At 44.1% G+C, this 27,213-nt stretch overlaps 1 protein-coding gene across 10 annotated transcripts in view; it reads left to right on the plus strand.

Moving 5' to 3' along the window:
- FAM189A1 (family with sequence similarity 189 member A1) overlaps positions 1-27,213 on the plus strand; it is a 274,527-nt gene that overhangs the window by 215,497 nt on the left and 31,817 nt on the right. For 8 of the 10 annotated variants that reach the window (XR_004315687.1, XR_004315689.1, XR_004315691.1 and 5 more), the window contains 2 exons: positions 747-857; positions 25,467-25,601. Coding sequence is in view for 1 of the 10 variants with exons in the window: in XM_032469210.1 (XP_032325101.1) it covers positions 747-857; positions 25,467-25,601 (246 nt within the window). In the remaining 9 variants the exon portion in view is untranslated. Of the gene's footprint in view, positions 1-746; positions 858-24,939; positions 25,215-25,466; positions 25,602-27,213 lie in introns of those variants that run through there. The other 2 variants (XR_004315694.1, XR_004315693.1) reach the window with 2 other exon arrangements.

Consider the following 27,213-nt stretch of genomic DNA (forward strand, 5'->3'; position numbering starts at 1 on the left):
TAAAGATGAAATCATATGATGTCTAATATTTGCTGCAAAATAGTTTGGAAGAGAGATGGTAGAAACACAGCTGACCCTGAGCGGATTAATTGTTGAGGCTGGGTGATGGGTGTGTAGGGCTGCCTTATTCTCTGTTCTCTGGTTTTGTATATGTATGAAAGTTTCCATAGTAAAAATGAAAAGAAATAAACTTAAAGGCATTATAATAAACTTATAGTAAATAAACTTCTTTCACTTGATTTTCTTTAGTAGTTTATTACTTGTTATTTTCGAGACTATATAACACTCTTTTGAGATTAAAGTATAGTATTTTCAAGTTTAGTTTCTAGAACATTTTACAATATATTTCAGATAAAATCATGGTTGCTGGCTGTGGCTTTTCAGAGATTTTGCCTTTTCTATTTGCTTTAGGGTTATATGAATTTGAAATTTTAACAAGTAATACTTTCCGTTAAAACAAAGAAATGCTATTCATGTAATTATTTGATCACCTGAAAGCTTTTTTTTTTAAGTCAAAATATAGTCAATTATAATGTGTTAATTTCTGGTGTGCAGTGCAATGTCCCAGTCATGCAAATACATACATACTCGTTTTCATATTCTTTTTCATTAAAGGTTATTACAAGATATTGAATATAGTTCCCTGTGCTATGCAGAAGAAATTTCAAAGCTTTTTAAAAGCCAAATAATTTTCCCTTCCAGTCTTTCCAAGGGAATAATCAATTTTTTGTTTGGTTTGTTTCCAGATAACCTTTTTCATGCTGCTCTCTGCGGTGTGTGTAATGCTGAATTTGGCTGGTTCAATTCTCTCCTGTCAGAATGCTCAGCTAGTCAACTCCCTAGAAGGCTGTCAGTTGGTGAGTAATGAAAAGCAAGCCTTTTGATAAAGGTCATAGGCTTTGATTTTGCATGAAAGTAATTTTAAAAGTAATTTTATTGTACTCTTGGGTTTATTCTGATGTATTATAATTGTTTAAGGAATTAAAGTTGAGTTGATTCATTTCTAAAAATTCTCCCACATTGAAATGTGTTCTTGTAAATCAGTTACTAATAGTATGAGTGTAGTGCTGTTTCAGAATAAATGTCTTTAGTAATGATTATTTTTTAGCATTTGTGGCATTGATTTTTCTCTCCACTGAATTTTAAATCCATTTTGTAAGTCGATTTTAAGTGCTGAGATACGTATCAGCTTGAGGCTGAGTGCATCAAAACAATTTAGTTCTCATTGTTCAACTGAAGAAAGAGGATTATCTTTTCAGTCTAAGAGCGTTGTGGACAGGATGCTGTGTACGTGGTGGGGAGTCGGTAAACAGTTCATTGGATGGAACCATCCCTCCATATAGTGACTTAGCTCCTGGTTCGGTAATGCAGGTATGTGGCTGCCGCAGAGATCAGTGTGCCTCATCCCATCCCGTGAAAGTGTATGTGACCCTCGGTATGACCCTGGGGCTAGGAATGGGAGCGACATCTGTTTCTTGAACTTAGAGACTACATGGGGTTGACTCTCAGAGCCACTCCCCCCACAGCTGTCCCTGCACTTGCTCAGCCTGTGACTGTCACTACTGAGAGGTCAGGGGCGACACTGAACTTCCTGAAGCTTCTCTGTAGCAGGGCCATGCCTCTATTTCTTGTGACTGTGTGTTCTGTTTACATATAGCATATATGGGGGAGGGTATAGTTCAAGTGGTAAAGCACATGCTTAGCATGCACAAGGTCCCGGGTTCAATCCCCAGTACCTCCTCCAAAAATGAATAAACTTAATTACCTACCCCTTGCCAAAATAAAATAGTTAAATAATACATATAGCATATATGATGCACCATTTATATTTCTTTTTCTTCTGTGAATTGACTGGGATCTTTACCCATTTTTATTTATTTTATTTTTATTTTTTTCTTTACTAAGCAACTTTTTTCTTATTGAAGTATAGTCAATTACAGTGTGTCAATTTCTGGTGTACAGCATGTCCCAGTCATGCATATATGTGTGTGTGTGTATATACACATACACACAGACACATATTCATTTTAATTCTTTTTCATTAAAAGTTATTACAACATATTGAATATAGTTCTCTGTGCTGTACAGAAGAAATTTGGTTTTTTATCTATTTTTATATATAGTGGCTAACATTTGCAAATCTCAAACTCCCTAATTTATCCTTTCCCATACCCTTTCCCTAGTAACCATAAGATTGTTTACTATGTCTGTGAGTCTATTTCTTTTGTAGATGAGTTCATTAGTGTCCTCTTTTTACTTTCTTTCTTTTTTTTTTTTTAGATTCCACATAAAGTGATATCATATGGTATTTTTCTTTCTCTTTCTGGCTTACTTCACTTAGAATGACGATCTCCAAGTCCATCCATGTTGCTGCAAGTGGCATTATTTTTTCTTTTTTTATCACTGAGTGGTATTCCATTGTATAAATATACCCCAACTTTTTACCCATTTTTAGATTAAACACTATCTTACTGATTTGTAAGAGCTCTTTATATATTGTGGTTTTGAGTCCTGTGGCTTATATCAGTCAAATGTATTTCATGGATTGCTATTTGCCTTTTAATTTTATTTTTTGACATAGAAAAAATTCTCACTTTTGTGTCTTCAAATCTGTTCATGTTTTCCTTTGCAGTCTTACTTTGGAACCAATAAAAAGATCTCCCTCCAAAGATAATGTTACCCTGATAATTTCCCCTAGTGTGCTTTTATTTTTTTTATAATTAACTCTTTAATATCCTGGAATTTATTTGATGGATTTAACTTTTTCCTCCAAAATGGGTAGCTAGCTCTCCCAGAACTATTTCCTGAGTAACCTAATATTTCCCTGATGATATGAAATGCCACCTGAACATTGAGTCCTTTGGTGGCAAGTCACAAAAACTGATAAAGCCAAAGGTCATTTATTGGAAAGATGGTGGGACCTAGTGAATATCCAAGAGGTTAGAGATTGAGTCTGGAAACTGGCTGGTTCCAAAAGGGCTTCTGTGGCTGCAGAAGCCTGACCCCGGCTGGGAGCCTGCTGTGGGAATCCTGAGTGCCTCTGGATGCCGTTCTCCAGGAGTCAGCAATCCCAGTGCTCTTAACCTCTTTGTCCATTTGCTCTAGACTCAGAGTCCAGGGAGGGAGCATTTTGATTGGCCTGGACAAGAAAGAATCTGCTTAACTGTCCCACCAATGAAATCCAAGAGATAACTCCCCCAAACTAATGTGTTATTAGGAAGGGATGAGGGAAGGGAGGCAGGAATGTATGCTGGATACTCAAAAAAAGAGCCTTATTTACTCTAGCAGCATCATCATATTATGTGTGCGCGCGCACACACACACACACACACACACACACACACACACACACACACACACACTTATGACGGTTTGTTTACTTCTGGACTTTTCATTCTGTCTCCTTCCCATGTCTGTTTATACATATTCCAGAACAATACCACTTTATAAAAAACTGAAGTATAGTTGACTTACAAGATTATATTAGTTTTGATTGTACAACGTAATGATTCAATATTATTATAGATTATACTCCACTTAACGTTTATTATAAAATATTGTCTATATTCCCTGTGCTGTACGCAGATCAATGCCACCTTAACTACCTTAACTGTATATTTTTATAACTCCCATCCCAGACTTTAATCTACTTCTTAAAATGTTTCTTGCCTATTTTTAAAAGTTTAGTCTTCCAGATGAGTTTTGAAATTTTTTTGTCGAGACTTAAAAGGAATCAATTTGAAATCTGAACTGGAATCACATTAAAATTATAAATCACTTTTGGGGAGAACAGACATGTTAACAACACCATGTTTTCCCTTTTAGGAATATTGTGTGTGCTTTGGTTTACCCAAAATGTTTTTATAAATCCTTCAGTACAGTTTTTGTTTTTCTTTACTGTATCTCATACATTTCCATATCTGTGTCTTTTTCCTCTGTATAATTAAAAATTAACTAACTTTTATTACATATACTCTCTTTTCCATTTCAGACTCCTAGCATCGCCTTTCCGGAAGTTTTTGATGGATGGGTGGATGGATGGATGGATGGATGGGTGAGTGGATGGATGGATGGATGGATAAATGGAAGGGTAGGGTGGATGGATGGATGGGTGGATGGATGGATGGATGGACGGTCAGATGGATGGACGATAATTTATTTAACCACCACTCAATGAAGGATCGGTTAGGGATGTTTCTAGTCTTTTGTATCACAGGACACACGACAGAAGACAGAGCAGGGAGAAGGGAGAACATCTTCCCATCACCAGGAGGCCCAGCAGCCCTACTGCTTTCACAGACGAGGTGCCCGTGGGTGAAAAGCCAAAGCCTATTTTCAAACACGTACTTTTAGAACATCTTTGTTTTCCCAGAGGCCCAAGGCCTGCGTGCCAACACACAGCCCTCCTGATGAAGGCCCACTTCTGCAGGGCAAGGGAGGCATTTCCACATTGATCTGTGGTGTCCAAGAAAGCAGTGACACAGGGCAGAACTTTGAGGTTATTTTTCCATGTAAATCTGGACCAGCCCAGGCCCCACGTACCCTTCATTCATGTTGAGGATTTGCAGAGGAAAAGAGTGACTAAAAACAGTCCTTTTTTTTTTACACCCATGCTTTATTCCTGACTTCTATAAGATTGAGAGCAAAGAGGATTGACTGGATGGGTCACCATTTAGTGCACTGTTAGCTTCTCAGAAGGGCCCTTATTAACTTACGGCACCTTCTAGCCTGGATCTCTAAGATTTAAAAAAAATATTTAATTTATTTATTATTGTATTATTATTTAATTATTTTATTGTGGTGAGAGGAGGCGATAATTAGGTTTATTTATTTTTAAAGGAGGTACTGGGGATTGAACCCAGGACCTCGTGCTTGCTAAGCACGTGCTCTACCACTTGAGCTATACTCTACCCCCAGATTTTTTAAAATTCAAGAATGCATGTAAAATGCAAGTTTTATTGTTCTTTTCAACCTCTGTGAAGACAGTCATACAGCTTTCCTCTTGAGTTCATTAATAGTGTGAGTTGCAGGAATAGATTTCCTACTGGTAAACCACCTTTGCGTAACAGAAATAGACCTTCCTCGGTCCCGGCATTGAAGGCAGATATATTATGCTGCATTTGAATTGCTCGTATTTTATTGAAGAGTTTTGTGTCGAAATTCATAAGTGAGATTGACTGACGGTTTACCTTTTGGGGCTGTCCTTCTGCAGTTTTCATATTGGTTATGCTTACTGTACAGAATGAACTTGGAAGAACTTGAAAGCATTTGGCTTGATCTATGCTCTGAAACAGCTCAAATAACTAGGAATTATCTGGATTTGTGGCATCTCAGGGAGTTGATTTGGCTGCTTTTAAATTTTTTTATTTGGGGAAACATACTGGGGTGATGGAAATATCCTGAAATTGATTAGGTGTTTAACACTGTCAGGGTACTAAACACCAATTAATTGTACACTTTAAATTGGTGAATTATAGCTCAGTAAAGCTGATATAATTTTTAAAGCCTTTTCATTGATTGCTAAATCTTCTCTTATTTCTAATGTTAAATTTTGTTTTCTCTCCATTGATTTAAAGTAATCTGTTCGTTACTAACCAGCTGTTAGTTTTATTAATCAAGATTACTTTTTTAAAGCTGTTTCACTGTGCTTTCTTAATCCTGTCCACTTTCTCAAGGAACATTTTGCTCATTTTCTACTTTGTATAGTTGGGTGTCAGTAGCACTACTGCATAGGTTTTCCTGTGGGTACTACTGATACACAGTGCTCTCATTGAGTTATTTCTAAATAGTCTGCCATTGCTTTTTTGCTTTCCTCTTTCAGCGTTAAATTGATGTTCTTAATTTTCCAGGTGGCTAGATTTGGGGGTTCTTTTTTTTCTATCCTTTACTGTTAATTTCTAATTTCATTGCATGAGAGCATGTGGCCTCTAATTTCTACTTTTTACAATATATAAAAAATTAAAATTACTCAATACAGCAATAGTTTTTGGATGTGTTTTTATGGGCTTATGTAAAAACACATATATACATACTTTCAGTTTGTTGGGTTCAAAATTCATTCATGCATTTGTGTCTGTGAACGTGTCCATGCAGACAGAGAACTTCTTAAAATGTAAATTCACTCATGTGCTTCCATCTCACGTGGAACATGCGCGGTCTTCCCTGCTTTGTTCTGGCCCCTCCTGCTTCACCAGCCTTCCCTGTGCCCGGGCTCCCGCACCCTCCTCCTGTCTTCCCTTCTTCCTCTCTGCCTCCCCCACTTCTTCACCCACCAGGTGAGGCATCCCTCCACCTGTTCCTCCCAGCTTACTCTCCAAAGGATTCTCCCATCCCTCTCTCTGGCTTCCTGTGGTACAGCCCCTACCCCCACCACTCCCTGCACCCCAGCTTCCCATGCTGCCCCTGGGCCTCTCCCTCCACCCTGCCCCCACTTCCCATGCTGCTCTTGGTCCCCCTCAGCCTGCCCCCACTTCCCATGCTGCCCCTAGGCCTCCCCCACCCCACCCCCCAGCTTCCCATACTGCCCCACGGCCTGCAGGTGGTTTCTTCCCATCCTCCGGATTCCGGAGTAGGTGGTTCATCCAGAAGGGCCCCTCCTCACTCATGGGAGAGGCTCCCAGCCACCGCTGGTCCCCGGGCGCCGTGTCAGTTGTCCTCCGAGTACTAGCATTCGCACCTTCTGCAACTTGGCAGAGCAGCACAAGGCCGTGTCCCGGGCGGTGCCGCTCCTCCCCAGGGTCCCTGTGAGTGAGCCAGACCGTGGGTCCCAGCTGTGCTTTCCTAAGGGCCCGAGGAAGGTAAAAATCATTTTGGGGATTTTAAGTAAACATGCCATTTTAGGGTAATGACGATTAAAAAGCATTATAGGTTTTCAAATGCTTTTTAAAATGCCTCATCGTATTTTGTTTAATTTGAGGCTGCTTTTACAATGAAATGTACAGCGCCTGAAATGTGTTTTAAAATCTTGTTTCAGTTATGGCCTGATTCATTCTGCAAAAGTTTTGCATTTACTTTCACACATTTTTTACAGTTTTTAAATGAAAGCATAACAATCCTTTTCAAATGCAGGTCACTATAATATAATAACCGTGTGTTGATGAGTATATTTCTTAAAAGGCACTGTTTTTCCTTTGTTTCCTTTTTTTTAATACGAAATAAAAGATTACTAGGTTCTCATATTAAAAGATTCAGGCAGTATATAAATTGGAATAAAACTGAAAATCTCTCTCACTCTTTGCCTCCCACCCGGGCAGGTGTTTTGATGGAAAGCAGGTCACCACCTCCTCCTTTCTTGTCTGTTTGTATTTCTGATTGAAGAGCTTGATCTGGACCTCTGTCCCATGTGCCCCCCAAGTATGATGTGTGACTTCTGGTAGGTGGAGCCAGAGTGCAGCCCCTTTTCGTAAAGGAATTCACAAAGGGCTTTTAACAGAACCCAGGAGAACAGGAGATAAATGAATTTGTCCACTCTAGGGACCTCATATGAGTGAAATCATACGATATTTGCCTTTTTGTGTCTGGCTGATTTCACTTAGCTTAATATTTTAAAGATTTCTTTTTTCTTTTAATTGGTAAGTTTAGCCTATGTATTTTCTTGCTTATGAGAGGTGTTTGGTTTAAATCCTATTGACTCTTACATTTTATGTAATGTGTTTTAATTTTTACATTATGCCTCAGAACTGTAGAAATGCATTCTTCATTTTTTATAACTAACCTTGACTTGGCATGTGGCCACTTGTTTAGGAAAAACAAATTTGACTCCTCACTGCACAGTGATTTAGTCTTCTATCAGTTTAGAACAGTCTCTGCAAGATTAACTCTGTCTCTTTCCAGAAGGGATTCAGCCCATCAGCGGATCTTCCCTGTCCATCTTCTCCTTTTCTGCCCCTGCTGGCATCTGGGTCTGGGGGGGCAGTTTAGTGTCAGAGCAATAGGGGTGGGTGGGGTGGCGCTTGCTGTATGCTGTCCTCCGAGCCCTTTTGGCCTGTACCAGTAAAGGCCCTGGCCCCCTCCTCCCCGAGCAAGCCTGTGCGGGCATCAGCTCCTGACATCTGGGGTCCTTTCCAGGGTCTCATCTCCAGATCTAGTGGCTTGGGGTTCTCCTAGCTCTTCTAAGGACCATTTGGGGCACAGACGATGTGGGGGCCCCTCATGTCCTCAGGTCCTTATGAGTGTAGGTGTAGGGGCAACATCTTAGACCCTCTTGCCCTAAATATGCCCTTTGTCACTTTCACTGCCTGGCAGCTGCCCCGTGTTAACTCCTAGCAGCTTAAAGACCAGGCTCCAGACACAGGGCACCAATCCACAGATGCTCATAAATGCATTTCCAGCATCTGCATCCTAGCATCCCTTCTCCCTCGTTCTCAGTCTGCTGTCAGAGTGTGAGGTGCTGGACCTCTGAGAAGGGACCCAGGCTGAGTTCTGACTGACCTCAAGGCATGACCCTCTTTCTTTCTGGAAACTCTGTTCTTTGGCCACATCCACTTCATCTTCCCCCTTGCCGCTCCTCCAAGCTACTGTCCCCAGGACTCTTCCTCTTCTCGGATCCAGAACTCGGACGTGGCAGGGGCTCAGGAAACACGTGCTGGATGCTGGTCTGAGCAGGTCTTTACAGCAGACTAAACATTCTGTGTGTGACAGCCCAGTTCAGTTAGCCAAAATCATCTAACAGATAGCTTCATGATTCGGGTATTGGTTTTAGAAAGTCATCTATTCTTTGCATGAGCCAGTTATTTTATTTTTTATTGCTGGGTTTATCAGGACCACAGGTTGAGATCCTCAGTGCCACGTTGTGGGGGAGGGCCTTGATTTGATGACTGTCTTGTACTTTCTAAAGCCTGTTAGAATTTTTTCTTGAAGCCTGTCACTGCATTTATTACCAGCACTCTAATCTCAAAATTGAAGGCATCCAGTAACCAAGCCAACACCAATTATGAAGCCACAGCCCTCCAAGGAGCCCCACAGTAACCAGGGCAACCCTGGTTTAGTTTCAGCGTGATGAATAATAAATTATGAGAGGACATGGCCTTAGGCAGGGGCTTTTGGAAACGCCTGGCTTTAAAGAGGAACGGAAACTTGGCTGAAAGTACACAGCCCCACTCAAGCTCTCCTCCACCACCAGCTCCTTCGAGGTTTCCAATCTTGCTGAAAGGATCAGATTTTATTCTACCCGTCGTGGGTCAAGACTAGTCTTGGCCTCTCTTGGTCTCATGGGAAATTTAACATTTGACTGTTCTTTGTAGATTACATAGAATTGTGCCTTTGTAATAACACAGTTCTGTTTTTAATTCATCTTCATGTGAATTTGCCAGTAGCATCAGTGAACAGATTTCATGGCTAACTCAGCAGTTTGAAAGTTGACTCCAAACCCCAAAGTTTCCTAGCTAAGAAAGACTTTCTCAGCAGAATAAAAATGGATATGTTAAAAGTCCACCAGTGGTGGTTCCATGCAGATATCTGTCTGTCCTGTGTCCACTCCTTTCATTCGTGGGGTGATACATTTTTGCAGAGGCCGGGCCTTGAGTCTGGAATGTTCTGGGTGCCGGGAACGTCACAGTAACAAGGAGGAGAGATCCCTGTGCACCGCTCTCGGTCGAGGGGAGAGGTGCCTGACTGACAAGCAAACAAAGATGTCAGTTTCAGTGACAGGTAACAGTGCTACAGGGACAGAGCAGGAAGGTGTGATGAGGCGGCTTTTCTGAGCAGGTGACACAGGGGCTGTGCCCCAGTGATGCGCCAGTTGGAGTTTAAGGAGCCTGAAGGAGGCCCCATCTCTGAAGCCAGAGGGCGTGTGGTGCTCAGAGCTGGCAGCTTCCTTCCGGCTGTGTGTCCCTCCAGGTTCCGTGGACTTCGAAGTCCTCAGGCCCTGTGCTTTCTCCCTGCTGGACTTGACCTCTGCCTCCGAGTGAGACCACTGGACTGTCCTCTGGTCGTGGCTGCACTTCACGCCCAGGCACTAGGGGACCTTGTCACGTCTCCCCAGTCTCCAGCCACCTGCTGGGTGATGTTTCCTCATCCCTGGATGGAGATCTGGGTAAAGGCCGGTGGGGGTGGGGGGGTGGAATTGATCACTGCCCCACCTCCCACAATCACTCAAGAAATGGAGCAAGAACTTGGAGGTTACCCACTGTCTGTCCCAGCAATGTGGACCCTGATGTGTACCCAGCACTCCTTGGGGGACCCCCAGGTACCAACATGTGTAGGCTTTTGTCTCTTCGGCCTCCTGAGCTGGGGCCTGGGGCCAGAGCAGGGAGAGAGTGAGGCGTGGGCAGGCGGCAGACTCGACCCTCTTACCCCCTCCTTGGTGCTCAGCTGTGCCGTCTGCAGAGCACCTGTCTGCATCCAGCTGGGACGGCCGAGGTGTGCAGGGATGAGGCACAGGCTGGGGAGAGACCTGGAATCCTGGTGCTCCAGGGCCAGCCTTGCAGGTGACCCTCTGTCCCCTCACCCTGGCCCCCCCTGCTGCAGCCAGGCCTGCTGGGCCAGTGTCGTAGTCAGCAGGCGTCTAGTACATGCTCCAATTGTGGTCTCTGGAAGGAATACTGGAGATTGAAACTGGCAGGTTCTTGAGGGTGTTAGCGGCTCACCTGACTGTAGCACCTATCACACGTGGTCCACCTGCCTTTGCACCCGTGTCTGCATCCCCCAGAGCCCGCTGCAGGCCAGCTGCCAAAGGGACAGACTCCCAAGGATGGAGGCTGAGGGTGTGGGCATGGAGATGCCAGGCCAGGCTTCCACATCGTAGAAGATGGAGAGCAGCTGGGAGGGCACCTCACTCCCTGAAAAGGAGAAAATATGACCCACGGGCTGCCAAGGGCGTGGCCAGACGCACACTCACCCCATCCGGAACCCAGCAGCCTGGTCGAGGGAGCAGCTCCCGCCGCCGCCAGCCCAGCGGCCTGGACTGGGGACTTCTCAAAAAAAAGCCAGGAACTGGGATTTTTACAAGACGTTCCCCAATTTTACCCTCAAATACTGCGTGAGCCCCGCCTCCCCCACCCCCACCACAAGATTAAAATAAAATAAAATAAAATAAAAAAGCATTGTTCATTTGCCCTGCCCACGTCCTCCCTCCCTTGGTTCTTACCTGAACCCCCCCAACCCCGCTTTATTAGGTTATGTTCACATCACTGAAATGATGACCAGGTCCAGAGTCGTGAAGGGGTCTGGTGTTGTAGCAGTGTTACAGAACTCGGATCTGGCTGCTTGCTGCTCACAGATCAATACTGGAGAGAGGCGATGCTGATAGAATGGAAATAATCTGGGGAGATGGTGGACTCCGTGTCCCCCGCCAAAGACCATCTCCCAAGATTCTGCTCGGCCATGAAAGTTTTAAAGGGAAAAGACATAATCTCAAGTGACACTGAGATGGGGGTCAGAGTCGTCACCCCCCTCCCACTGCATGCAGGCCTCTCGACTTCTCGTGATCTTTCCTTAGGTGCTGTCTTGTTCACACAGTTGGTTCACGAGAGGACTGAAGGGGAAGCTGGGAAGAGATCTGGCCATCTGTTAATTACTTAGTCTCCGTTTCTACTTTGATCTAGGAAAGAACCAACAGGTCAGGCCAGGTATTGTGGGATCAGAAGACTGGAAAGGTGTTCTAAGGCCAGAGATGAGTAGGGCACAGGGGCTGCTCACAAGGACTAACTGGAGAGAGGCGGTTCTACCTAGAAACACAATAGCCCAAGAGCAGTGTTTCCTCGTGTCTGACTCTGAAGGTCACATACTATTATGTTGGATTAGAGACCAGAAAACGAATAAAACTAGTAAAAATGTTCTCCTCTTTAGGTTGATAGTTTTGTTATGTTCTCGGAATGGACAGACGCTAGTTGACAGGCATTTGTGTCAAGAAATAGACACAATAATTCCAAATGGGGCTGCGCCTGATGGAGCCGGTGCGGGGTGCTGCTACCCCTCCAAAGCTGGGGGCACAGAGGGGAAGCAGCCCCCCACTGCTGAACTTCTGCTCCCCTGGCTTCTCCCTGTGGGTTCTTCTGAGCGTTAACTGTGGAAGATGTGATGGATGTTCTTTTGAAGAGCAGGAGTAAGTGAAGGAAGGGAGGTGGGGGGCGGGATGCCCCTTCCTGTGGGGGTGGCAGCAGGCACCAGAAGGTTAACAGTCTGAGACGCCACGCAGGAGAGTCCATTTCATTTTTAAAAACACTCTTTGCCAAGTTAATTTGCCCACAGAGCGTCATTTAGGTTCCTTCCAATGTTTCTGTTATTCCAGACCCTGCTGCCTCAGAGTCCCAGTTGGGTCCCTCCGGAAGAAAAATGCTAAATGTACCTCATTTTCCCGTTAACCAGCACAATTGTTTTCAGCCCTGTCTCATTTCTGCCAGCCAAGTAGAGCTCTGCTTTGATTACACTGCTGACTAATGAAGTTGCAGAGTCTGGCCTGAAAAACGCAAGTCTACGTAATTAACAAAGTCGGGGCTGAAGATGAAGGCGCCCCAGAACAGCAGTCTTGTTTTCCTGCCCGACAGGGAGGCTGCCGCAAACATTCATAATTTACCAACTTATGCCGTCCTTGAAGGTGTCATTTGGTTTATTTAGTCATTAGTTTTTTAATGGAAGTACTGGGGATTGAACCCAGGACCTCGTGCACGCTAAGCACGCGCCCTACCACTGAGCTATACCCTCTCCCCTTGAAAGTATCATTTGAACAAAAGGGTCTTGTATAAATTCCCAAGACTGTTGAAATTGTTACTATGTCCTATGGAGATGTGACCTCCACAGAGGGCTTGTGATCCTGGCTGGGTGTTCTCAGGACAGTCACCTCCCTGGCAGGGATGCTTCAGCTGGTGCCATCACACTTAAGACCAACCTCACCCCTCGACCTTCTCTCTCGCAGTGGCACTCACATGATGAAAAATTAAAAGCTTGTGTCTCTGTTGGATTTATTACTCCACAAATGATCTGAGCATCTGTTACAGAGGCAACAGCTAAATTAATAAATAGAATATGATGAAATGAAGACCAAAATCAAGGTGAAATATCTGACGATATAAATAAAAAGTAGATGCTATTTTGTTCCCTAAAAATTCAGGAAAGGTTTAAAAGCTTAATTGTATGATTTACATAATAAGAGTTCTGTCTTCTGGAATTAGATATCTTTTTCCTTAAATGTTTTGCACACACACACAATGATTTAAAAAAAAAAAAAAGGAAAACCCTAGATTCCCAAAAGATTTGTTGGCGTTTTAAGGGAATTCGTTTTTTGATTTTTTATGGAGGTACTGGGGATTGAACCCTGGACCTCGTGCGTGCTAAGTGTGTGCTCTACCACTGAGCTATTACCCCAACTCCCCAAGGGAATTTTTTCAATGCATCTTCCCCATCGACCCCATGATGCATGTTACAAAGTGCAATTACAGTCAGAAACCGTAGCAGCTCTTTGCCTTCATCAGCAACGTGCTTGTATTCTAGTGCCCGTTAATTATGTGGAAAGTGGAATTCGGAAACATTGATCAGTCACAGCCGTCATGCTTCCTTGACAGAGTAAAATATGGTAATGAAAGCTATGTAGGGACAAAAAAAATCTGCCAGCTGAAAGGTGGAAATTTAAATTGCAAAGAGTTTGGGAGGACTCAGAAGAGCAAGCCTGATGGGGACCTGTAGGGTCCTGGCCTCCTGAACCCACACCTGCTGGAGGAGAGCTGGTCAAGCCCAGCCTTGGGACCCCCCTGCCCCAGTGTCAGGCTGGGCGAGGGCAGGTGACCTCACACACAGACCCCAGCAAGTGACTGAGAGGGCTGACCGCCCACTGCCTGGTCTGCCGTCATCAGTCTCTGTGTAACCAAAGCTCTAGTTCCCATTTTCTCTGAGAAGATTTGTATAAAGAGTTCCAGTGAAGTGAGACACAGAGTACAAGGCCCGGGGCCCGTGCTGCCCAGCCCGGCCTTCCGTTCCCTGGCTACCCAGGAGTCTTCCCTGGCTCGGGGGCACTCAGGGTGGCAGCCCTGAGTCTGGGAGGAGAGAGGACAGAGGTTTTACCTCTCTCCGTGGAGATCAGGAAAGTTTACGTAACAGAGGAGGCAGCCGAGCTGGGCCTGAAGGAATGTGATTCCAAAAGAGATTGTTTTGGGGGGTGGTCCAGGGAGGGGACATTGCAATACAGAGTCCAAATGTCTCAGCTTGTCCTGGGAGCAGAAGCAGTCTGGTGTGTCTGAAACGCAGGTGATGTGGACTTACAAGTTCTAGATTCAGTCCTGGTTCTGACGCTGACCAGCTCTGTGACCTCGGGCAAGTCACTTAACCTCTCTGAGCCTGTTTCCTCGTTTGTGAAACTAAAGAATGGGAAGCTGTTAACGCAGTGCCCGGCTCACACTAAGCTCAGTGAGTGTCATGTCACAGCAGCACTAATCACAGCTCAGTGATTCTATGTGAGCTTCTAGTACTTTGTAAATATACACACATGTGTATCAGCGTATGTGTGAGTGGCCGGCTGAGGCAGAGAGCCGTGGGTGTACCAAAAGCCTGCTGGGATGTCGGACACCTCACACTTACACACTGCGGTATGCCAGATCACATTTCACTTGGAGAAAATACTGCTGAGATTTCGGTATTTACGTATTTTCAGGGGAAAGAGCCACATAGTTGGAAGGCCAGGCCTCCCTACTCCCATCGAGGGTCAGCCCACCTGAAACATTCCTTCTGGGGCTCGCAGGCCCCTGGTGAGGCCGTGGGGAGTCAGGCCAGGAGGGGCTGGCACGTGGGGCCCTGTCCCTGGCTTGGCAGGGAAGCGGGGGGTAACCCCAGTGCCTGACTGTGTTGCTGGAGAATAGGGGCAGGAAGGAATTCGAGAGCAGGGCATGATAAAGTGAAGGCAAGTTAATTTAGAGAGAGCCACACTCCATAGTCAGAGTGAGGGCCATCTCAGAAGGCAAGAGAGAGCGCGACACGACATGAGGTGTGGGTGGTGGGTTTCTATGGGCTCAGCAATTTCATATGCTAATGAGTAGGAGCACTATTCCAGCTATTTGGGGGCAAGGGCAGGATTCCCGGGAATTGGGCCCCCTCCCACTTTTGGACCTTTTGTGGTCAGCCTCAGAACTGTCATGGCGCCTGTGGGTGTGCCATGAGGCTCAAGGTCCACTCAGATCTCCCGCCGTCTTGGTTATAACCAGTTTGTCCTGTCCTCAACTGCTGTCATCCCTTCAGTGGTTGTGCCCTGCTCCCTCCCCTCCTGTCTCAGCTGGATGCACCCCCAAATCTGAGGAGGCCCCCACCACCTCTCTGGGCAGGAACAGGCGCCCCAGTGCCTGGTACCTCCAGAGTCAAGAAGCACCTGGGAAGGGATGCAGTGCTGGAGCCGGGGTGGCAGATGGAGTGAGACGCACGGGAAGGGGGTGGCCTGCTGTCATCTGGCCCAGGGGCCCCGTAAGGCTGAGTTCCCAGCAAGGCCACAAGGGGAGACAGGGGTGCAGAAGTAGAGCTTTTTGGTCTCAGACTTTGTATGTCTGTGGCGCATGAATGAACATGAGATGTTTTGGCAGGATGTTGACAAGATGAAAATCCTTACAGCTAAATCAGTCATAATCACAATGTGGCGGTGATTGTGTTTTTAACACCTTTATTGAGATATAATTCATATTGCATACTCTTCACTCATTTAAAGTGTACAGTTCAGTAGTTGTTAGTATATTCCCCATTCTGTGCAGCCATCAATGCGGTCACTTTTAGAACATTTTCATCACCTCAAAAAAAAAAAATGTGGACCCTTTAGCTGTCACCCCCCATGCCCCTGTTCCCCCCTCCACCCTCAGCCTCAGACAACTTACTAATCTCCCTCTGTCTCCACAGATTTTCCTGTCCTGGAAATTTCACAGGAATAGAGTCCTGTACTATGTGGATTTTGTGTCTGGCTCCACACAGGGTAACGCTTTCAGGGTTAGTCATGCTGTCACATGATGACTGGAGTTTCTAGGGCCTTACCAGTGTCACTCAGGGTCTTGAGTGTCCCCCTGCACAAAGGTAACTAGTCCTGCATCTTTAGGGCCCAAGCTTTGGGCGCCCTCCACTGCCATCAGTGGGTCACTCAGTAAACACGGCCAGGCCTGGAGGAGCCAAGTTACTCGAGTAGGCAGTTGTCAACAGACTGATGACAATGTCTATGGAAGTGGTTAGCTCTTAGTACTCAGAAATGGAGGTGAGTTTTTACAAACCTCTTTTCCAACTCTCATAATAAAAATAATAACCCCAACAACTAACAACGTTTGCGCATTTGCACTTTGCACCTTTAGCTGTATAACCTTGTCTGATGTTCGCAGTGACCTCAGGACTCCAAAGATCAGAGAAGCCCTGTGGCCTGGCCTGGGTCACTGTGTAGCAGGTGGGACCTGGAGTGAGCCTGACTCTGCCCCACAGGTTCAAAGACCCTCCGGGACAGACTGCCCCTCCTCCCTCCAGGTTCAGCCTCCCGCTGCCTCCCTTTTGGGGTATCTGAAGGTCACATACCCGTCTCAGGTGTGCTTCTGTAAGAGACCCTCGGGGGCATCCCTCTCTTTCTGTTGTACGAGCCCTTTCTACATCCAGACGGGCTGATGGACCATCAGTAAGGGGGGCAGGCTGGCTTTTAAATGCTCTGGAGAGATTCATGAAAAATTACCATGGCTTCATTTACAAAGCCCTGCTGTGTGGTTCCCAGTGACCCGGACACGGAGGGGCAGCCCTGAAATAAATCTGTCAGCGTCCACGCACTCAGATGTCAAGGTTAGGGAACTAATCAGGAGGTTTCCAGAATTTTTCTTAGAATAAATCGCAAACTCAGTGAAATAACCGAAGGAAGAGATTTATTTTGATGTCTATTCCCTGGGGTCACCGAAGGGTTGCTTGGTGTGATAAACTGTGCTTTCCAGCCGAGCCCTGCCCCCTTCCTTCCCCCAAGAGGCTGTCTTGTCCTTGACGTTGGCTGCTTCAGTCTTCAGTGCCAAAGCAGGGGTGTGGTCATAGGAAATAATTCCTTGCGTGTTTCTGAGATGTGGGAGAATGGACTGGATGGGGAGGGGTGGATTTTGTCCAGTTGATAAGAGCACAGGGACTCACTGGAGCCCAGGGTGGGGCGCCCTGCTCCATGGCTGTGCCCTGGTGCCAACTGCCAGGAGGAGCTTGGCTCCTGTGTACAAACAGTTCTATGGGGATGGGGGAGGAAGACAAGCCTTTGGTACCTGCCTCATGGCTTCTTTTTAGGGCTTGATGAAACTCTAAACCAGGGCAGGCTGGCGAAGCACTTCTGGCAAAAGTGGGAGCCTTCTCAAGAAGAGACGCCGCAGACTGAGGAGGGGGCTCAGGGGCTGTGGGTGGCCAGGTACAATGCCTCACATCTACTGCACCAGAGTTTTTGCCATTTAATAGCATTTTATGCCTAGCTTCACATAGGTCATTTAATTTTTGAGTTTAACTTATTTCCAGGTATTTTATATTTGTTGCTGTTACTTTGAATAGAATTTTTTTTACCATTTTTATTTTATTTTTTTACTGAAGTATATATAGTTGGTTTACAATGTTGTGTTAATTTCTGGTGTACAGCATAGTGATTCAGTTGTATATATATATATATATATGTATATATATATATATATATATTCCTTTTCATAATTTTTTCATTACAGGTTATTACAAGATATTGAATATAGTTCCCTTTGCTCTACAGTAGGACTTCGTTGTTTTATCTGTTTTACATATAGTACTGTGTATCTGCAAATCTCAAACTCCCAATTTATCCCTCCACCCCCTGCCATTTTTATTTTTAATTGGTTATTACTAGTATCATATTTGTTATAGCCAGTGTAACAAGTTCTCTTAATTCCAGTTGTTTTAGTATGGTCTCTTTGATTTTTTTTTAGATATTCAATCATATTTGAAAAGAAAGACAATTCTATCTTCTCCAATATTCACACAGCTTACAGTATTTTCTTATCTTATTAAATTAACTAGTGCTCCTAAAACAGTGTAGAATTGTGGGCATGCTGGTGGGTAACTCTGTCTCATTCCTGATCTTGGTGGAATTGCCTTCAGTATTGCTCCAGTTAAAATGATATTTGCTTTAGGTATTTGCCTGCTAAAAATCTTATCAGATTTAGGTGGATTTCTCCTAGTCTTAATTGACTTACTGTTTTTATGAGTGCCTGTGAAATTTTATGCAGTGGTTTTATATCTATTTATAGGAGCATCTGACTTTTCTCATTTAATTTGTTGCTAGAACACATTTTCTTGATAGATTTACCGCTGTTCTAGAATTCTCTTCCTAAAATGAACCTTGGGTAGTTTTCAGGATAACCCAGGTTTTGGAAAGAAGTAAATGTGTAGTGTTTAATAGAACTAAGTTCTATTTCTCCCTTGTGCTACATGGCCAGCCAGGCCTGGGGCTATAGCCATCAGAATGTACACATTTACCACTGAGGCTGCTAAACTTCCACGTTCTGGACATATTTTCAGGAGATACCGTCTGGGCGTACAGCCAACCCTAAGGAAAGGGTAGCCAGAGACTGAAAAAGACAGTGCTGATACCATCTGAGCACCTGGTGCCCACCATGCTTGAATTCCAAACCCTGGACTATAGTTTTATGAAATCTGTAAATTCCCTTGCTTGTTTTAAAGCACTTTGACTTGAGTTTGCATTCAAGAGTACTTTTTAATACAGCCATGGGATATAATTCCTTTGATATAGCATTGCATTCATTTTAGCCAATATTTTGCTTAAAATATTTGCTTTTTTTATTAAAAGAAAAAATTGCCCTTTTGGTTTGTTGGCAGGGTGGAGGGGGCTTCTGTTTTCCTTTTTCAGAACTGCTGGTAAGGTTATGCTAGCTTTATAAAGGCAACTGGCGTGTTTTCTTCTTTGGCTCTTGGCCTGAAATTGTTTTAAAACATAGAAATTATCTTTTCATTAAAGGTCAGAGTGAATTCAGCCTGAAATACCATTTTGGACTTCCCAGTCTCCTTTATGGTTATTGGCCTTTAGGTTTACTGCATGTTACAGGCTCAGTATAATAGTTTATATCTTGCTAGGAAATTATCCACGTCCTCTAGATTTTCACATTTATGGCTGTAGAGCAGCCCATATTCTTTTCATCCCTACTACATCCGTGTTAAATCTCCTGTCTCATTCCTAATGTTGTTTGCTTTGGCTTTCTTTAAAAAAAAAATCAGTCCTACCAGGGAATTTGCAGTATTTTTTTTTGGTCTGTTCAAGAGTCATCATTAGGCTTTATTCATCTTAACATCTTTATATCTATTTCATTAATTTCACTTTTTATGTGTGTTAAATTTCTTTTTTTCCTATTCTCAGCTCACTTGTTTTCTTTCTCTTCCTAAGTTCTACATTTCATTTACTTTCCAGCAATCTCATCTGTTTTGAACCTTTTCCATTGAGAAGAATAAAACACATATAGGGAAGTGCACAAAGCGGAAGTATATAGCTGGGCAATTTATCATGAGTCAAAACAGCTGTGTGCCCTCCAGCAAAGCCTAGAAATAAACATCACATCCCCAGCATCCCAGGGCCCTCCTTATGTGCTCCCAATCCACTGCCTCTCCATTCCCACTGCAGATAATCACCTTGGGATATTCATCCTTGTGATATTCACATCTTTAATCTTTTTTATAATTGTATCAACCGTGCATGCACCTCTGAACACAATAGTTTAATTTTGTCTGGTTTCTTGAACTTCATTTAAATAGAAATATTGCTTCTTTTATGTCTAGCTTCCCGTGCTCAGCATTATGATGTGCAGTGTACTCCTGCTGTATGTAGCTGTAACTCATTCATGTTCATTGCTGTATAATATTGCATGTATGAAGGTAAAACCATCCATTCATCTATTCTACTTTTGATGGACATTGAGCTCTTTCGTGTGAGGCTGTTTTGAGTAATGTTGCTGTGAACTCTCTAGTGCATGGTTTTTGTTATCATTGTACGCATTTCTGTTGGGTATATTCCTAGAATTGAAATATTCTTATGGGTATCATATTAGGTTGGGTAGCAGTCTTTAACTTAAGGAGATAATGCCAAGCTGTTCTCCAAAGTTGCTGTCCCAATTCACACCGCCATCAGAGTGTCTGTGTTCCTGTTGCCTCACATTCTTATCATCACTTGGCATTGTCTATTGTCATTATTTTTCAGTCTTAGCCATTCTGATGGGGATGTAATGGCATCTGACTTTAATTTTGATTTATGTTTCTCAGAGTGCTGTTGTGGTGGGGTTCAGTGTCACATGTTTCATGTTGGGTTGTTTGTCTTTTTCTTAACATTTAAGATTGGGCTTTTTGTTTGTTTTGGATATGAGTCATCTGTCACATGTGATGCAAAATCAATTTTTACTCTCCTATGGGTGGTGTTTGATGAAAAAAAGTTTTTAATTTCAAATAGTCAAACACATTAGTTATCTGTTTATTCTTAACACATTTTGAGCCTTGTTTAAGAAGTGTTTTCCTGTCCCCGGTGACATGAAGATAGTCTCCTGTATTATTCTCTCACGGTTTCATTATTTTGACTTTCACATATTCATCATTTACAATCCATGATAAAAATGCTTCAGTGAGCATATATAAACACTTCTGAAAGAAAGGAATAAATAAAAAGCCTCAGCAAAGAAATATAAAATATAAAAAAAGAACCAAATGGAGATTTTAGAACTCAAAAACACAGTTAACTGAAATAAAAAAAACTGAGTGAATCCGGCTCAATGGCGGAATGAAAGAGGCAGAAAAAAGAATTAGTGAATAGGAAGATAGAACCATAGAAGGTACCCACAATGAACAACAGAGGAAAAACTGACTAAAAACAAAACCCAGCAGAGTCTCAGTGACTTGTGGGCTGACATTTCATGTCATGGGAATTACAGAAAGACAGGATTAAAAAGGCAGGGCTGTCCCTGATTTCAAGCTATACCACAAAGCTGTAGTAATCAAACTAATATGGTACTGGCATAAAAACAGACACGTAGGTCAATAGAACAGAACAGAGAGCACAGAAATAAACCCACGCAATATGTGGTCAATTGACTTACGACAAAGGAGCCAAGAATAAACAGCGGGGTAAAGCACAGTTTCTGCAATACTGTGTTGGGAAAACTGGACCACTGTCTTACACCTTACACAAAAACTAACTCCAAATGGATTCAGACTTGAGTGTAAGACCAGAAACCACAAAATTCCTAGAAGAAAATACAGACAGAGAGCTGCTTGACATGAGTCTTGGCAATGATTTTTTTTTTTTTTGATCTGACACCAAAAGCAAAAGCAATAAAAGCAAAAATAAACAAGTGGGACTACATCAAACTGAAAAGCTTCTGGGAAGCAGAGGAAACCGTCAACAAAATGAAACGGAACCTGCTGAATGGGAGAAAATATTTGCAAATCATATATCTGATAAGGGGTTAATATCCAAAACATATAAAGAACTCTTACAAGTCAATAGAAAAACAAACCAACAGTATGACTAAAAAATTAGCCAGAAGATCTGAATGAACATTTCTCCAAAGAAGACATTCAGATGACCAACAGGTACATGAAAAGATGCTTAAGATCACTAATCATCAGGGAAATGCAAGTCAAAACCACAATGAGATATCACCTCATGCCTGTTAGAATAGCTATTATCAAAAAGACAAGAAATAAAAGTATTGATGAGGATACAGAGAAAAAGGACCACTTGTGCACAGTTAGTGGGAGTATAAATTGGTGAGGCCACTGTGGAATACAGTGTGGAGCTTCCTCAAAAAATTAAAAATAGAACCACCATATGATTCAGCAATTCCATATTTAGATATTTATCTGAAGAAAACAAAAGCACTATCTTAAAAAGATAGATACACCCTGCCATGTTCATTGAAGTACTATTTACAATAGCCAAGACATGGAAACAACCTAAATGTCCATCAGTGGATGAATGGGTAAAGAAAATGTGGCATATATGTGCAATGGAATATTACTCGACCATAAAAAGAAGGAAATCTTACCATTTGTGACAACACGGAACCACCTTGAGAGCATTATTATGCTAAGTAAAGTAAGTCAGATAGAGAAAGACAAAGACCATATGGTCTTACTGACATACGGAATATATATTTTAAAAGTTCATAGATACAGAGAACGGATTGGTAGTTGCCAGAGGCAGGGAGTAGAAGGTAGGTAGAATGGGTGAAGAGGTCTCAAAAGATACAAACTTCCAGTTATATACAATAAGTCATGGGGATGTAATGTAAAGCGTGGTGACTATAGTTAATAATATTGTATTGCATATTTAAAGTTGCTAAGAGAGTAAGTCTTAAGTTCTCATCACACACACAACATTTATAACTATGGTGACAGATGTTAACTAGACCTACTGTAGTGAATAAATATATGTGTATTTGTTGTATTGTATATATAGTATCTCTCTCTATAGCTAGCTAGCTAGCCATCTATATATCTAAAGCAACCTAGGTCTCTGCCGTGTCTTGGCAATTGTAAACAATATGGCTGTGAACATTGGGGTGCATGTATCTTTTCAAATTAGCGTTTTTGTTTTTTTGGGTATATACCCAACAATGGAATTGCTGGGGAGGGGGTCATATGGTAGTTCTATTTTAGTTTTTTTGAGAAACCTCTGTGTTTCCCACAGTGGTTGCACCAATTTGCATTTCTACCAGCAGTGTGGGAGGGGTCCCTTTTTTTCACATCCTCACCAACATTTGTTATTTGTGTTCATTTTGATGACAGCCATCCTGACAGGTGTGAGGTGACATCTCATTGTGGTTTTGATTTGCATTTCCCTGATGAGCAGCCTCGCTCTTAATTGCCAAAAATTGGCAACAATCCACATGTCCCATCAGCAAGAGAGTAAGTATACAAATGGTGGCATATTAATGTAATGTATTATTATGCAGCAGGGAACGTGAATCACCGACACCTAGATGCAGTAGCATGGATGAGTCTCATAATCTTAAATGAAAGAAGCCAGGTACTAAAAATATTGCCTGATTCCACTTACATCACGTTAGAAGAGCAGGCAAAAACTAAACTATATTGTAAGTGGTCAAAGTATAAAGTTGAAAGCATGGAAGTAATTATCAAAAAGTGAGGAGGTTGGTGAGCTTTTGGTCTAGTGGGAGGGAGGAATGGTGGGGGAAGGGGCACGAGAGGCCTCCTGGGGGCCTGGCCATGGTCCCCTGGGCGCTGGCTTTGTGATAAATCTGGGAACTGTATGTGTGTGTTCTGTGCACTTGTGTGTGGTTTCACAATATGGACAGTTCAGAAAATGGAATAACAGGCCTGACCCCCAATCAGTGGTCATTATTTGTGCAGAAATGTAGATGTCCCATATTAGCAAGAGTCGGTGAGGATGTTGGTCCATTTGAACTCTCACACCTTGCTGCTGGGAGCATAACTTGTTCAAATATTTTGCAGGCAGTTGGCCTTGCCTCGTAACGTCATGTGTGCATGTACCATAGGACAGTGCTGTCTGCCTCTGGGTTTAGCCACTTAGGAAACACTTGCCTGTGTGCACTGGGAGGTGTTCGCGCCGACGTGGTTGATGGGAGCCAGAGCCCGGACACAGCGCCGTGTCCGTCCAAAGAATGGGAGGCGGAACAGCACCCCATGCAGCGCTCTGAGCGATGGACTGCAGCTCTTCACCAGTGTTACTGAGCTTCGGAAATACTGTGTCGAGAAAAAGAAGGGAGCTCCATACAAATAGAGTGTGTGATTCTATTTTTTAAATTTAAAAACTGGTCAAAGTAACACCTGTCTTGCTTAGAGATACGCGGATATGCGGCAAGACCACAGGAAGGGAAGGATTAGCACAAAACCGGGGAGAGTGGCCGCTTCTTGGGGAGGGGCTGGTGGGTGTGTGCTCAGCAAGGGGCACAAAGGTCCCTAAAGGCCTGGCAGTGTTCTGTGTCTAGGTTGGGTGGGACATACTCGGTGTTTATTTAAACTGAATACGTATATGACTCTCTCATATGTATATTTCATAACAAAAAATAAACTGAAAAGTTCGTGCTATATTAAGGACAAAGCACAGACTTAAAAACTGTATGACCCTGTTTTAAAATCAATTTGAATATCCCCAAATGTTAACTGTTGGCTATCTCAGGGTAGAGGGATAACTGACAGGTGATTTTTCTTGTTATTTTATTCGGTATTTCAAAATGTTTCGTATGACTCCTGTAATCAGAAAAAAATCACAGTCGATGCGGTTTAAAATCCCTGAAAAGAAAAGGAAAACAGACCTCCTCTAGACCTCCCCACTGAGCATCTTGGAGTAGCCTGAGCAGGCCCCCGAAGTTCTGATTGACCCGTCCTGGCCCCGTCCCCAGGCGCCGGCTAGCAGCTATCAGGCTGCAGCAGGATGTGCCCTGAGCCAGCTCCCTGGTGAGCGACCCCACCCCGCACGCCACGGGAATAATGCCCGTGTGCCGGGACCTCGCTGTCTGTCTGTGGGGGAGACAGAGCGCAAACAAGGGCCCTGGAGGGCGGCTGAGCACACACTCACGGGGAGAAAGAGAGGAACCTGGTGACGGTGCGGTTGAGCAGTTTTCTGGGATGTCGGAGTTAGACCTAGGGTTCCAGGAGAGGCGAGGGGGGCTCAGAACCCTTGCTAAGAGGACAGGGCACTTCCTCCAGTGGGCACCCCTGGCCCCTGCCATCCTCCCCGCCTCCACCTTGTCCTCCCCTCCCTCCCCTGCTCCTCTCCGTCCCCTCATCCTGCAGCAGCCAGTTGGCCAGTTTCCCGGTGATGTCTGCTGCCTCGCGCAGTGACCTCACGTGCTTCTCAGTGTGCCCGCCTCCTACCTTAGAAATGTTGGTGCGAATTCACTTCCCTGGCTCCGAAACTGCATCTGACTGCATATTCAGGCTTCCCAGCCACACCAGACAGTACTGGTAAATTGCTGTCTGTAAATTGCTGGGATGTGCATTTACCTGTTGTGGGTGAGGGCTGGGCTGGAGGCATTACCTGAGGCAACGGGTACTGCAGCTGAAACAGGTTCTCCCTGACTGGGGAATCCTCACTCATCAGGCGGAAATCCAAGTCACTGCAGCTGATGAAAGGGATCTTCAGTGGAGGAGCGGAGTGCTCCGCCCCCGGGAGAAGCAAGCCGCTCTGGAAACCAGACAGAGCCTTGAGGACGAGGAGGAGTTTGATAGGCCATAAAAGGAGACAGCAGTTGCTGACCAGGGGCAGAGAATGTGCCAAGGCACGGAGCTGTGATAACGTCTCCACACTTAATGTGACTATCTGTAACTTTTTAGCTTCTGTTTATTCAAATATATTTTTTTAATTGCTTTTCAAATAGGATTTTAGAATAATTCCTAATGGTGTTTCTGACGGCTTTTGTCCATAAAGAGATGGGTTCTGGTTTCATGACTGTAACGGAAACTAAATGGGATGCCTGTCACGTGTTCTTAATCCCGCCGCTCAAGCACGCGCCCCGGGCAGAAGGCCGTTTTAACTGTGCGCTCTGTCTGTGTTCCCCGTCCAGATTAAGTTTGACAGTGTCGAGGTGTGCGTCTGCTGTGAAATGCAGCACCAGTCGTCCGGCTGCAGCAACCTGGGGGAGACGCTGAAGCTGAACCCGCTGCAGGAGGACTGCAACGCCGTGCGGCTGACCTTGAAGGTGACGCCGGGCTCCGGGGGCGCGCGCGCTCCGTCCCGCGCCCTGCGCCCCACCCCACACCCTGGGAAGGTGCTATTAACTGTGCATTCCTTTCAGTTCTTAGTGCATCCAGGTAGGTCAAATATAAGAGGGAGTCTCTTCCCAGAGAGCATTTTAAAGAAAAGTAGATTTTCACCGTAAAGGTGTCGCTTTCTGGGTTTTCCATTTTCACTATTTACTTCTCCGCCTCGGACGTAGGTGACGTGGGGCTGAGCGGTTGAAAGCGGTCTTGACAAACTTGAGTGTGATGCATGCTACGGCTTTTCTGACAGCATTTCTGTTACACCGTCAGGGGACAGATGGGTATTTATTTTTCCCTTTTAAAGCTGTTTGGAGAAAGAAATTTTACAGTCTCCCATGGCAACCTATTTTTGTGTACAGTGTCTGATTTTTTTTTTAATGACATGGAAAATTGTTTATATTACTCCTTCCTTTTTCTTCCTGCAAATTTGTCTTACTCCTGAAAAGCAAAATTGGCTGCTTAAAAATGCATATGAACAGTGAACTTAATTCTTCTCTTTTCCCTGAGACTCAACTGCTACACTTTTTTGGAAAGATGTGGCTGCTGTCCGGGGAGCCCTGGCTGGTGGGAGGGTTGTGTTCACCGTATGCAGGGAGCCCTGTATTCGCACAGGGAATGCAGTGTGTTGGGAGCTGCGGACTCCACAGGGCTGCCCTGGGACCGGGGGAGCACAGAGAGCAATGTTGCTGTCTGGAACCAGGCGCCCGCGGCTTCTCCTCCGTGGGCGTCATTTTGAGTGCTGGCCAGGGTGACCGGTCAGTCTGGTGGGCTCCCCGTTGACTCCAGTGCACGGGGAAACTGGCAAACAGAGAGAGAGGGTGTGCCTGAAGGATGTAGGGGGAGTGCGCCCGGCGCCCAGTACCTGGCTTGTTTCACGGGGAGATGCTCCCAGTTCAGTGGTCCCAGCAGCCTACCAGAGTGACAGGTCCACGGGGCTGGAGGAAGCCAGAATGTAGCATCGCAGGCTCATCCTCTTGCGTACGATGCATTTCTTGCTGTCTCTCACTGCGTCTGACCACAGTGTCTAGCTTTTTAAGTAAATTTTTAAATTGAAGTATAGTTGACTTACCATGTTTTGTTAGTTTCTTGCGTACAGCATAGTGATTCAGTCATATGTATATATGTAAATATTCCTTTTCAGATTCTTTTATACTATGGCTTATTACAGGATATTGAATATAGTTCCCTGTGCTATACAGTAGGACCTTGTTGTTTATCTATTTTATATATAGTAGTTTGTATCTACAAATTCCGAACTCCCAATCTATCCCTTCCCAACCCCCTTTCCCCTTTGGTAACCGTAAGTTTGTTTTCTGTAGCTGTGAGTCTGTTTCTGTTTCATAAATAAGTTCATTGTGTCATTTTTTTAAGGTTCCACATATAAGTGATATCATATGGTATTTGTTTTACTCTGACTTACTTCACTTAGTATGGTCATCTCTAGGTCCATCCTTGTTGCTATAAATGGCATTTTCATTCTTTTTTATGGCTGAGTAGTATTCCATTTTATAAATATACCACAGCTTCTTTATCCTGTCATCTGTTGATGGA

Source organism: Camelus ferus, chromosome 27, assembly GCF_009834535.1.
Source record: "Camelus ferus isolate YT-003-E chromosome 27, BCGSAC_Cfer_1.0, whole genome shotgun sequence".
NCBI classification, from domain to species: domain Eukaryota; kingdom Metazoa; phylum Chordata; class Mammalia; order Artiodactyla; family Camelidae; genus Camelus; species Camelus ferus.